Below are 13,463 nucleotides of genomic sequence, written 5' to 3'. Positions count from 1 at the left end.
AAAAAAAAAAAAAAAAGGAAGTTTTTGAATGTCAATAATAACTGACTAGGAGAGAAAAACAAAAGATAAACACTCATTTATAACAAAAAGATGAAGGAAACTTGGCAGATTGTGTGGTGTGTGTGTGTGTGTGTGTTCACATGTCCTGATGTATGTGTATGTGTGTGTGTGTGTGTGTGTGTGTGTTCACATGTCCTGAGGGTTGAACTAAGGTTTTTCAGTCTTTACCTCCTGGTTATAATATTTAAGTCTGATTCTTTTAGTATCTATTTATTTAATTTCCCAGTCTCCTCCTCTGTTTATCCATTTCTCCTCTAAACTACTTTGGTCCCTTTCAATCTTAAGGGATGCAAGGGGTCCAGAGTCCACTTTTGATAGCTGCTTCTGAATTAAAATTGGGTTCCAGGGAACCAAAAATTTGTTTGCCTATCTTAGTTAGGAGGTGACATCCAAAAGCCATCTGATAGGCTGCAATTGTCTTCAAACTTCAATCCTCAAATCTCAGATTCCTAAGTAGATGGGATAATAGGCATGCCCAGTTTGGGGAACACATTTGGTAACATTTCCTCATCCCCAAATTTTTCACGTTTCTGCCAGTCCTGATAGTTGTCCTTGATCATTTCTGAACCACGAACTGCCTGACTTAGTGAGTTGTCACCATTTCATGATAGCACTCCCCAAATCAGCCAACCCTCACAGGCCGTGGCTGGTTCCTCAGTGAGGCCCTTTGCACTTGGTTCACCTTGGAACCAAGTCCCAGTATCTAGGACTTCTTCCATGCTGGGAAGAGGAAACACCTCTGTATATGCATAAAAAGAAATGTTACAGATCCCCAAGTTGGCTCATTTGTTGATTTGGCTGATTTAACTTTTTCATGAAGAATTATTTCCATTCTTACAGCTTCATGTGGTTTAGAACACATGATTTATTGTATCTCTAATAAGAGCCAGTCTTGCTTTTTCTCCTTCCTACCTTCTTTCACCTCTTCTTTTCTTCTTTCCTCATTCCCTCCCTTTGTTGCTTTTTTTTACGTTATTTTATTATCTTATACAATCATTTTCTTTATTCACTCTGATACCATCTCCCTTTCTTTTTGTTTCTTATACAAACCAAATTCACTGTTTCCTTTAGGCCTTCACATCTGGGTTTTCCTCTGCCCTCGATCCATGTATGCTTGATTCTTTCTCTTGTCAATTTCAGCTCAGTAGAAACTTTCTTTGCTACTCTACTCCTAGTTTATATGGTATAACTGACTATGTAATATATTCTCACTACTTATTATTTGACTAAAAATATGGAATGATAGAAAAGAGCAAAGACATCTTTGATTCAAATTCTAGCCTTGCCTCTTAGGTAACCTTGGCCAAGTTACTCAAGTTTAAGAGAGATACTACATATCCTTCATAAGCAGACTTAAAAGTTCATTTTTTTAACTGCCAGTGTATACTCTTCTGATGTAGCCCAGTACATGTTAGTAACAATGAGGATTTTTCATTCTTCCCTTGCACATAGTATGATGCCTCTTTCTTTCTCTCTTTTTTTTTTTTTGGTGGAGGGAGGGATTGCGGGGTGGGGAGGTAGTCTTAGGGCTTGAACTCTGAGCTTGGGTGCTGTCCCTCAGCATTTCAGCTGAAGGCCAATGCTCTACCACTTGAGCCACAGTCCACTTCCAGTTTTCTGGTTGTTTATTGGAGATAAGAGTCTCACGGACTTTCCTGCCCAGGCTGGCTTTGAACCGTGATCCTCAGATCTCAGCCTCCTGAGTGGCTACAATTACAGGCATGAACCATGAGCCACCGGTGCCCAGTTGATGCCTCTTTCATAGCAGGTCTTCAGTAAAACTCAGTTCCTTTTCAGCAATATAAATTAATCTTTGGAGAAGACCTGTATATAAACTATCCTCCCTCTATTCATGGTCTTAATAATTTATATCTATCTTTAGTGACATTATTAGCCATTATCAGGATCAAGAGAATGAAAATTAGATAATGCACACCTATTTGCATAGATCAGAAGAAATTTGACAAGGAGGGGAGACCAATTATATCTTTTGTGCTGCAACAGAATCCATGTACTAAAGTTAGAAGATTCTTTAAATGCTATGTGAACTGTTCTCTAGCTGACCACAGTGTCTCTTCTAAACTGTATCTGCTTCTTCTAATGGACTTAAGCCACACAGAACTACCCACAGGTCTTCATATAAACCTACTCTCACCACTGTCCTCTGTCTATGAGGTCCCCTCTGTCTAAGGCACTCTTATCCCCACCTCCTTTACCTATGCCTTCTTACTACAAAGTCATTCATTCTTCAGAGATGGGTTAAAAGCCATTTCAGATATGGCTTGATAGCCTCACTTGTCTTTCTACCTTGTCCCTTCCCCTTCCCTTGCAGACAGTCATTTCTCCTCTGGATTCTTTTAACCCAGTGTATAATAAATGCATTTAGTAATACTGCTAACTCTGTTTCAAAACATTGTGATACATTTCACCTAATCAGAAAAGTTGCAACAGTAATATAAAGAATTCCCCTATGCCTTTTAGTAGGAGTCACCAAATATTAACATGGCATCCATTTACACTACTTTTCTCTCAATGCATAATACATTTTCTCTGAACCATTTGACAACTTATACACATACTCTTCACTGCTGATAGTATGTGTTTTCTTAAAAAGGCATTCACTTACATTGGTATAATGCTGTTTTTATAATCAGAAATTTAATATTAAAGTAGTAGACCTTATTTAATATCAAAGAATTAGTAGACCTTAGCTATTTAAACCAGAAAATTAATGTTAACAATAATTCATATTAATAATAATCTTTAAACTTTATAGTTTGCCAGTTGGACCCAATATTGTAATGTCTTTAGGAAAACAAAATCCTGGATCATAAATTGTATTTAGTTATCATGTCCCTTTACTTTCCATTCATCTGAATCAGTTATTCATCTTTTTAATTTATAAATATATAGTCTACAGATTATTCTACAGATTGGCTCTCCGTCTGGGATTATTTGTTGTTAACCCATGATTAGATTAAGGCAATAGTCAGATTAAGGCTATTAAAGCATTTTGTTTAGAGATACAAGATTCCTCTCTGTCTCATTACTTCAAAGAGTACCATTAATTCTTTGAATCAGGCTGTGTCTGCCAAGATTTTTCACCACATAATTACATTTCTTCTTGTAGTTCATTATGAGAAATACTTTGAGATAATAGATGTTCTAATCCTTATTAAACTTTCACCCTTTAGTTTTATAATCTATTGGTGGATCTTATTTGAATCAATTATTTCCTAATTTCTCATTTTGTATATATGTGTTAATCTGGGTTCTGTATTAATTTTTTTTACTATAATTTGTTTTGATACTGAAACTGTCTCACATTTAGTCTACGGAAGCCCCTTGAAATTGGCCAGTATGTCTTTTTGTCATGACCTCATCCTCTCTGAGTGTCCTGTTCATTCCTGATGAAGATATTCAGGTTTACCTTGTGTCTTCCACATAGGGTAAACAGTGATTGATATGCAAAATTCTGCCACCAGGATTGTGCCTGCTCTAGTTTGTTTGGCAAACTAAATGCTTAGAATTCATCAGATTTTCAACTAATGTGGTCAAACTAATTAACACATAAATTCTATTCCTTGGACTCCCACCAATCAGATTGCTTCTTAGGTAACATGACAATGTGTGTTATGAAAACTCCAAATCTTAAAATCATGCCCAGTTCTGCCACCGTCACTTCTCTGAGGCTCACTTTCCTCATTTATCAAAGAAGGTGAGAAATGGCAGCCTCTGCAAAATTATCACAGAGAATTTTAAGAACTTTCTAAAAAAATATATGGTTTTTTTTGGTGATACTAGGATTTGAATTTTAGGCCTTGTCCTTGTTGGCAGGTGCTGGATCAGTTAAGTCACATATCTTCAGCCCTTTTTGCTTTATTTTTCAAATAGGATCTTACTTTTTGTGTGTGGCCAACTTTAGACCAATAAATATCCTCCTACTTAGCGTCTCCTACATAGCTGAGATGACAGTGTGTGCTTCCACACTAGGCTTACTGCTTGAGATGGAGTCTTGCTAACTTTTCCCAGGCTAATCTTGAACTGAACATCCCTCAATTTCTGTCACCTGAATAGCTGGGACTATGGGTATGAATCACTATGCTCAGCCTCAAAATATTTTTGATGAAAAGTGTAATTCTGTCGATATTAGTATCATCAAATGTGTTAGGCATTATTCCTATCTTTTGTCTTTCTCTGCAGATAGCCATTAAATTATTTTATTATTGACATTTGGAAAACTAAAGAAAGATTGTATTTAAATGACAAACTCAAGGTCAGATCATTAACAAAGGAAAACCAGAAATAGATCTATGATCTCTTGATAGCATTTTTTTCTCAAGTAGGATAATTAAATTAAAATGTAACAAGGCAAATCAAGGGTACCCGATAAGAACTTCCAAATCATTGAGTCCCTCAGGATACTTGAAGAAAATCTATTTATTAGGTAGCTTTTAAATTAGCATGAAGCCTAATCCCCATGCTGCTCACATGAGACCTGAAAAACCTGATTTTTAGGAACTATTCAGTCTATGTAATTGGTTGGTTTCTTTTGTTCATGTCTTTCAGGCCAGAGAGGGCAACTTCTTTGTGCCAATTGGTATTATGGACTTTTATGTATAGCCTTAAAGGAAACAGAAGCAAAACTGTTTTCCAATCACTAGAATTTGTGAGTAATGTCCTATTATGTTCTTTTATTACCTGTTTCCACTTCTATTTTACAAAGATGTACTGGATGCCAACTGAGATGGCATCCAGTGTGGCATACACCTTGTTGTGTGACCACAAAAACTCCAAAGTGAATAATTTACTCCTACTCAGCATCTATTTCATGGTCTATTATGGAGAAATATGGAACAGTCTTGGGGTTTACAATAACTAGTTTAAAGTGAGATCATTTAATTTGTTCAGTTGTTCTGGCTAAAGTGTGAAATAGGTTGAAAGTTGAGTTTAACAGGGTTGAGTTTCTTTCTAAGCAAGTGTCTGGAAGATGAGAAGGACAAGGAAGTGATTGTAATTATAAATGAGTGGTTCTCAATCCCTTTGATCTTAGGGAACTTTTATATACTTAAAGCCTTCAAAGAGCTTTTATTTGTTAAGCTAGGCTCTGGTGGCTCACACCTGTAATCCTAGCTACTCAGGAGGCTGAGATTTGAGGATTGCGGTTCAGCCTGAGCAGCAAAGTCCGTGAGACTCTTTATCTCCAATAAATCACCAGAAAACCAGAAGAGGCGTGGTGGCTCAGGTGGTAGAGCAAAAAGCTAAGCAACAGTGAAAAGCTCTGAAGCTCCAGTACCAGCACAAAAAAGGACTACTACATGATTCTGCTTATATGAAGTATCTAAAATAGAATGCATACAAGCAAAATCTAGGATGACAGGGGCTGGAAGTAGATAATGGAGAATTGTTGCTCATTGAGTATATTTCAACCGTAAGATCAATAAGATAACAAGTACTAAAAATCTTCTGTACATAGTGCCTATACTTAATGATGTGTATTATACACTTAGGCTTTTGCTAAGATAGAACTTATGTTCTTAAGAGAAGAACAGTGAAAGAGAGAAAAAGACAGAGACAAAGGAGGAGGAAACACAAGGAAAGTTTTAGTGGTGTTAGATTAACATCTTACACATAGTCTCTGGAAAGTTCTACTGGGAAAAGATGAGTATACAAAGGAAAAATAATGTTTAGTGTTGAAAGGTTTCTAGGACCCAGACTATGCTCTGAGAACTACTAACTATAATATTTTCCAGTTTTTTATGTGTATATGTTAGAAATTGGACCTAGGGGCCTCATACACACTAAGTATATATGTACTCTGCCATTGAGCTACACCTTTATCTTATATCCGTTTTATTAGTAGTGGACTTTTAGATAAGTTCAAATTTTCATTTATTATAAATACTTTTCCTCTGGGTATTCTTCTATATAATGCTACATAATGCTAATGCACATGTATAAGAATGTCTCTGGAGGCTGAGAAGGTGGCTTAATGGTAGAGTGCTTGCCTTGCATGCCTGAGGCCCTGGGTTCAATTCCTCAGCACCACATAAGCAAAAAGAAAAAAAAAGCCGGAAGTGGCGCTGTGGCTCAAGTGGTAGAGTGCTAGCCTTGAGCTGAAGAGCTGAGGGACAGCACCCAGGCCCAGAGTTCAGGCCCCACGACCGGACCCAAAAAAAAGAATGTCTCTGGGGTAAGTGTGCTTGCACATGCCTTCAATTGTCATTTTTCTCTATTCTCATGGGCACACCTAAGTGTGGATTTGGGTCTTACAGCTCAATAATTTTCCAGTGACTTAGATTCCATCAGTAATTTTGAGTTCTAAATAATTTCATCATTATTAGGTATTGTCAGTTATTTTAATTTTGGTGATTTTTGTTGGAGGTACAGTTCTAATTTATGGGGGGGGGGAGTTGTTTTGTTTTATTTTTGTTGGTCGTGGGGCCTAAACTCTGGGCCTGGGTACTGTCCCTCAGCTCTTCAGCTCAAGGCTAGAGCTCTACCGCTTGAGCCACAGTGCCACTTCCTACTTTTTCTGTTTATGTGGTGCTGAGGAATAGAACCCAGGGCCTCATGTGAAGCAAGCACTCTACCATTGAGCCACCTTCCCAGCCCCTAATTTATGTTTTAACAAACTTTTCAGCAACTTATATTTGCTTACTGATTATTTGTACATTAATTTTTGTGAATATCTCTTCAAGTCTTGTCTATTTTTAAGTTTTAGGCTGCCAGTCTTATTACGATTTTTAGTTATTTATAGTAATCTAGATGTGTTTTTTGCATGTTTTTATTTTCTTAAATATTTTTATGAAGAATCTTTGTTTTTTATTTTGTTTTTTAGTTCTGGGGTTCATACCTAAAACCTAACACATGGTAGACAAATATTCTGTCACTAAAGCCACATGTCCAGCTTAGAATTTTTTTCCTTTTAATAAAGTTAGATATATAATTTCTCTTTCATAATTTTAGTGTTTTTGTTTCTTGTTTAATAAATCTTTGCCCCTACCTTGTTCTCTAGTTAGGTCTATGTCATTTCCTCTCATCTACCCTCATGATCTATTATTCTTGGTTAGACATACATCAATATTCAGTTTTCTCATGAGAGTTCCTCCCTGCCTTTGCATCTGTATTCTCACAAGCTTTTTTCCTTGTTTTCCTTTTGGGAGGGACTCAGAAAGCTCCTTCTTGAGATTTGAACTCATGGCTTCTCTCCTTGCTAAGCAAGCACTCTGCCAATTGAGTCTTTTTCCCCCCTGGCCTATTTGTTATCTTGATGATTGCCATCCTGACTAAGGTGAAATGGAATCTCACTGTTTAGATTAGCATATCCTTTATGACTAAGAATTTGAACATTTCTCCATGTGTTCACTGACCATTTGTACTTCTTTCAAAAACTATTCAGCTTATCTGCCCATTTAATAATGGTTATTAATTGAGATATTTTGGTGTTAAATTTTTTTAGTTCTTTACATATTCTGAATATTATCTGATTAGTAACTTACAAAGATTTTCTATTTTATGCTTTAAATTTAATGTTTTTAATTTTAATGTTTTCATCCCATATCTGCTAGACAGATAATTTAAAACTTTCAATTGTAGACAATGTAAATTAAATTTTCTTTTGCTGTTGTCTAAACAGTTAGGTCAAAGGCCAGAAAACTAGCTTCCTGGGATGTAACTACTCATGCCAGAGCACGGTCATTTTATTTTCTTCTTTGGGGGACGGGAATGCAGAGAGATGAAGAGGTGATAGAATGAGTCTTTTTCTTGCAGTTGTGATTCCAAAGAGTCCCTATCCAGCATCTGAAGTGAACTCTGAGAAGCCCAGCATCCACAGCAGCAAAACTATCTTGGAGCATCAACCAGGGCAGAAGGGACGTAAACCAGGAAAGAAGAGGGGCCGAACACCTAAGACTCTTATTGCCCATACCATCTCTACCCAATCCAAGTCAACTGAACCTTTGAAATTCCCAAAGAAGAGGGGCCCCAAACCTGGCAGTAAGGTAGGTAAAAATGCACTTCCCAGAAAAGTATAAGGGGTTAGAAAAGAGTAATTCACCAGGCACAGGTGTCTCACACCTATAATCCTAGTTCATGGTTTGAAGCCAGTGTGGTCAGGAAATTCTGTGAGACTCTTACCTCTAATAAACTACTATAAATCTGGAAATAGAACTGTTGCCCAAGTAGTAGAGCACTGTCCTTGAGCAAAAGAAGCTCAAAGATAGAGCCCAGGCCCTGAGTTCAAACTCAGCACAAAAAGGGGGCGGCGGTAATTTATATTCATATCCATTCATCTTTAAAAGAGCCCTATTCTACCTCCACATGATTTTAAAAGGACTACCTTAGTTTATCATTTCTTCCCAGTACCTACATATAATTTGGTAATATTAGAAAAAAGAGAGTAGTGATAGGAAACAAATTTTGACTTGAAAATTATATAACTTCCATAGATAGAAGGCCCTGCTTCTAATTAACTTTCCCAGAGTAGATGTCCAGCAAATAAAGAGAGGAAATTAATTCTTTGAATGTGTTTATTTTTGCTATCCCTACCTCCTCTTCTTAAAAAAAAATACTACCTATTTAGTGTCAGACTCTATATTAGATGTCAATACTTACATATCATAAGATCTCAGAATTCTGGGAGACAGTGTTAACATTATTTTATTAAGTAAATTAGCAGATACAGGAAATATTTTCCTAATGAGTGGCAAATTATACATCCATTGCTTCCAAATCTTTTATCTCCAAGGTCACTACTGCCCTACCACATGTTCACTCTTAAGCAATATAACACTTGTACTGGGAAAGACTGATGAATCAAGCCTTACTGAACATGAACTTAGTCATGCTAGTTTTCATGAGTATCTTCTCTAAGAAAAACATTGGTGTGAAAAGGTTTCTCAGTAGCATCTCTAGGACCTCTTTAACATCACCTCCTGCGCTCACTTCCTAACTATAGAGACTTCTTGAAACACCCTTCTTGAACTAGAATATTTGTGTTTTGGTGTGGAAATGATGCCTGGTTTTCTGTGGACAGTCAGTTTCAGTATCATATTCTTCAGGACTGGTTAATTGACTGGTTTGTTGATCTGTTTTGTTCATTTAGTAGTCCTATCTTCAGTGCTCATAGAATATAAGCTTCTCAAGGTCAATACCCCAATCTTTTCCTTTTCTTTTTTTTTCCTTGACTACACTATATCTCAGTCTTTTAGATTATCAGTATACACAGGACGGATGGATGGTTTTAGGGATGGATAAGACCAATCCCAGTTGTCTCTTATTTACTGACTAGGAATTCTCCTATATAAGATATAATGATGTTTCTTATCTAGTACCACTATCCCTAAACCCAGTTTTGAGTCATTTTTATCTCTGTTAGACTCCCCTCTTTCTCATGTTGTGTAGAAGTTGAGTGCACTAAGGATGCTAAGGCTAGAAAAAGCATGATTTTGATTATGTAGACACATAATGAATGTAATCAAAATATGGAAAAACATATCTGAGAAATTCTAAAGACAGAATCAGAACCAATAAACAAATTTAAATTACAGGTCTTGCTCTCAACAAAGAAGGATCAGTTAGCGCTATCTCAAAATAGAAGGAACAGTTAATGAGTCCCTGCTACTAGAGAAATTTTATCAAGAACTAGATGACTCTTTAGGAGAAATATTTTCATAAAGAGGGAGGTAGAAGTACTGGCTGGATAGCTAGATTAAATGGCTGTTAAGACTTCAAAACCTAAAAACTTCGATTATTACTGCTTCTGCTATACTCCCCCCAGAGTATCCTTTGCCCTTGTATTAGTATGCATTAGCAATATGAGGGGGGATTTCATAATGAGATTTCCACTCATGTACACATTCTTTTTTCTTATGTGTGCCCCCACAATTTCAAGAAATTTCATCTATTTGAATAGTATCAATTCACACTTTCATGAAAGAGCTCAAATCTCTCACATTAATACCCCCCCAATAGACCCGACTTTTCTTTCTCCTCCCCTACTTTCCTGTTGATCAACAGCTTTCATTTTTATGCTGTTTTTTATGCTGTTTTCTATATACAGTTGCAGTGTATCTCAAAATTATTTACTTGTTTTTCCCTCCTAGTCTTTCTGTCCTTCATGAAAGCAGTCATCATTCTTACCATATCCTGGCATTTGAATGATTCCCCTTCCTGTTATTTTTCCTAATTCCATAAAAGTATGTGCCTTCTGTGTAGCCCATGATTCTTTACATTCTTTTTTGAAGCAAAAAGGAAGACTTTTGAAGCCAGGCAGATTTAGTTTTAGGTCTTATCTATGTTTGTGGCCACTTGTGTGATCTTAGGAGAGCTTCTTTGGGTCAGTCTCTATGCCTCATTTTTCTCCCATATAAGAACAGGATGAGGTAAGCTGCATGCCAGTGGCTCACACCTGTAAACCTAACTACTTTCAGTATTGAGATCTGAGGACTGTGGTTCAAAGCCAGCCTGGGAAGGGAAGTCCATAGGATGTATCTCCAATCAACCACTAAAAGGCTGGAAGTGGGGTTGTGGTTCAAGTGATAGAGCACTAGCCTCAGACACAGCAGTTCAGGAACATGGCCCAGAGTTCAGGCCCTAAGATCAGAAAAAAAGGAAAAGAAAAAATAGAGATGAAGTAATGTGTGAAGAGCTACAACACATGAAAGGTCACCTATCTCAAACTGTAATAATACTTTTCATCTTTCTGCTTTCTTTCAAAATACTCAGGCACCTAACACCAGACTTGCTCCTTCAGAAACTGAAATCTTGCCACAAACTGATTGAAGTTTAACTATAATTACCATATTTTTCACCCAAAAATGTAAGCAGTCATCTATTTCTAATGAGGGTTTACAACATGGCCTTTCCTAGGCAAGGCCATCTGATATATGCCTGTTGCCATCAGTGTGATCTCCTTATACTGTGTCCACAGAAAGCAGATTTATATAGCTCCTGACAGTAGACCGTATATGAGACACTTAATGAAAGGCACTTAGTTAATTCCTGTGATAGTTGTGGTAACTTTGCATTCAGAAAGGCTCTTAAAAAAATGTTTCTTGGGCTGGGCACCAGTGTTCATGGCTGTTATCCCAGCTACTCAAGAGGCTGAGATCTGAGGATCACGTTCAAAGCCAGCCCGAGCAAGAAAACCTATGAGACTTTTTATCTCCAATAAAACAGTAGGAAACTGGAAGTAGCCCTGTGGCTCAAGTGGTAGAGCACTAGCCTTGAGCTGAAGAGTGAGGGACAGTGCGCAAGCCCAGAGTTCAAGCCCCATGACCCACAAAAAAAAAAAAAAGTTTCAAGACCTTTCTTCCCAATATTGCCTTGAATAGCATAGATTTCTCTCAGGTTCTCTTTATTACTCCCCTATTATTGATTATCTATTTTGTATGCTTCATGAAAAACTTGTATTAATACAGATTCAAACCCTTAAACAGCTTCAGGCTAATAGGGGCACCAAAATCTGAACATGTATTGACAGTACATCAACAAATGGAATAAACAAAGTACTATGAAGGAGTTATCAAAGAAGTAGTAGAGGAAAACTTAGGGAGGCTTCCTAAATGAACAGAAATTTGTAAAGCAAATAAAAGAAGCAAGGGCATAGACTGAGCATGACTCAAGAAATTGAGTGCTTCCTACTAAGCAAGAGACCCTGAGTTCAAACCCCAGTACCACCACACAAAAAAATAAATAAATGAACAAGAACAGGAGAGACAGTTTAATCCTGTGAAGGTATGGGCCAGGTACAACTGTACTTCATATTTCTAGAGAAATAATATAATTAGAGATTATTAGAGTGGGATGTTTAAAGGGAGGGCAGGAAATAAGCTGAAAAGGAAGTAGGCAGAAGAAAGTATTTTATAGAGTTATGAGGGTCATTTCCATTTAAAGAGAAACAAAATATAAAAACATACCATATGTTCTCCTTTTTGGTTTTAATCCACCCAGTTTATTATAAAGGATCTCAAATTTTATATGGTAATATTAAATGTTAATGCACTGTAAAAGTGCAGTTAGCTCTGTCTTCAGAAAATCAGCATTGTGTACATAGATTCAAAAAATGTTAAGCATTCACTGTATATATAACTTTGAGCAAGTTGCTGAGTGAAAAAGATAAAATGAAGTTATACCTACAAATACATTTTTATATCATAGGTGAATTAATTACTAGAAATAGAGGAATTAGATGGCAAGTTACTGATCACAGGTAGCAAACTTTTCCCCATCCATTTTAACAGAGAAAACCTCGGACTTTGCTGAGCCCACAACCCACTTCACCAACAACCAGCACCCCTGAACCGGATACCAGCACTGTCCCCCAAGACGCTGCTACTATCCCCAGCTCAGCCATGCAGGCCCCCACAGGTAAGAGAGGCTGGAACTAGCTACAACAGGCCCCAAGCCCCAGTGACTTACACTTCCTCTTGTCTTTTACCTGGAACTTAACCCCTGCAAATTTGTAAACCTAGATACAGTCTTTCTCTAAATGTTTTGTCTTTGGCATTTGAAAGAGTCTTAGAGAAACTTTCATTCTATCACAACAATCAGAAGCTTGGGTAAGTGTTCTTCTGAGGAACTGGGGCCAGCTGGGGAGAAAAGAGGAAGCACCTGGAGCTCCCTGACCCAGTTTAGAATATTACTCATTCTGTCCAGTTAGGGGTGCTCTCAATGATCCCTTCTACCATCCAGTACCCTTCTAGCCTTCCAGTAGTCCTGTCATGATTCAGATATGTATGAAACTCTTCTGATTGGGGACAGGGGATAGTACTGGGGTTTAAACTTAGGGCTTTGCTCTTGCTCAGCAGGTGTTCTATCATTTGAGCCATTCCTCCAGCCCCTTATACATTGGTTATTTTCAAGATAGGGTCTCAGTTTATACCAAGGCCAGCTCAGACTATAATCCTCCTATTTGTGTTTCCCTTTGTCACTGAGATGACAGGAACACACCACTACACCCAACCATTGTGCTTCCCCTACAGCTTGGCCACTACACCCAACCATTGTGCTTCCCCTACAGCTTGGGATAAAAGGTAAATATCCAGCCATTGGTCAAGATGGAATCCCACAAATTTGTATATCCAAACTGTCACAACCCTCCATCTCTGCCTCCCAAGTAGCTACAGGTTACAGGCTTGAGCCACCATGCTCAAGCCCTTCTTACTCTTTTAAAACAATCATTGATGGTGCTAAACATTCAGTGAGAGTGAATTTGATTTCTGAGACCATCCACTAACTGGTTGATTCAAAACAAAATCTGGTAACTGAGTAGGATGATACAAATCTGTTAGAGTTTTATGTGTGTGGATCAAAATTTAGTATTTTATTATTATAAAATTAAGTGTTATTCTCAATTGAGCCATGAGGTACACTGTGATAACTTTTCTTTTACTGGATAT

At 37.4% G+C, this 13,463-nt stretch overlaps 1 protein-coding gene across 1 annotated transcript in view; it reads left to right on the top strand.

Annotated features, from left to right (window-relative positions):
• The window catches only part of Scmh1 (sex comb on midleg homolog 1 (Drosophila)), an 85,190-nt gene that overhangs the window by 45,220 nt on the left and 26,507 nt on the right, over nt 1-13,463 (top strand). Inside the window, exons 7-8 of the mRNA XM_013017027.1 lie at nt 7,834-8,063; nt 12,306-12,432. Coding sequence (XP_012872481.1) covers nt 7,834-8,063; nt 12,306-12,432 — 357 coding nt within the window. The remainder of the gene's footprint in view (nt 1-7,833; nt 8,064-12,305; nt 12,433-13,463) is intronic.

The sequence above is a fragment of the Dipodomys ordii genome, unplaced genomic scaffold, assembly GCF_000151885.1.
Source record: "Dipodomys ordii isolate 6190 unplaced genomic scaffold, Dord_2.0 Scaffold33, whole genome shotgun sequence".
Classification (NCBI taxonomy): Eukaryota; Metazoa; Chordata; class Mammalia; order Rodentia; family Heteromyidae; genus Dipodomys; species Dipodomys ordii.
This window is presented reverse-complemented; position numbering and strand designations above follow the sequence as displayed.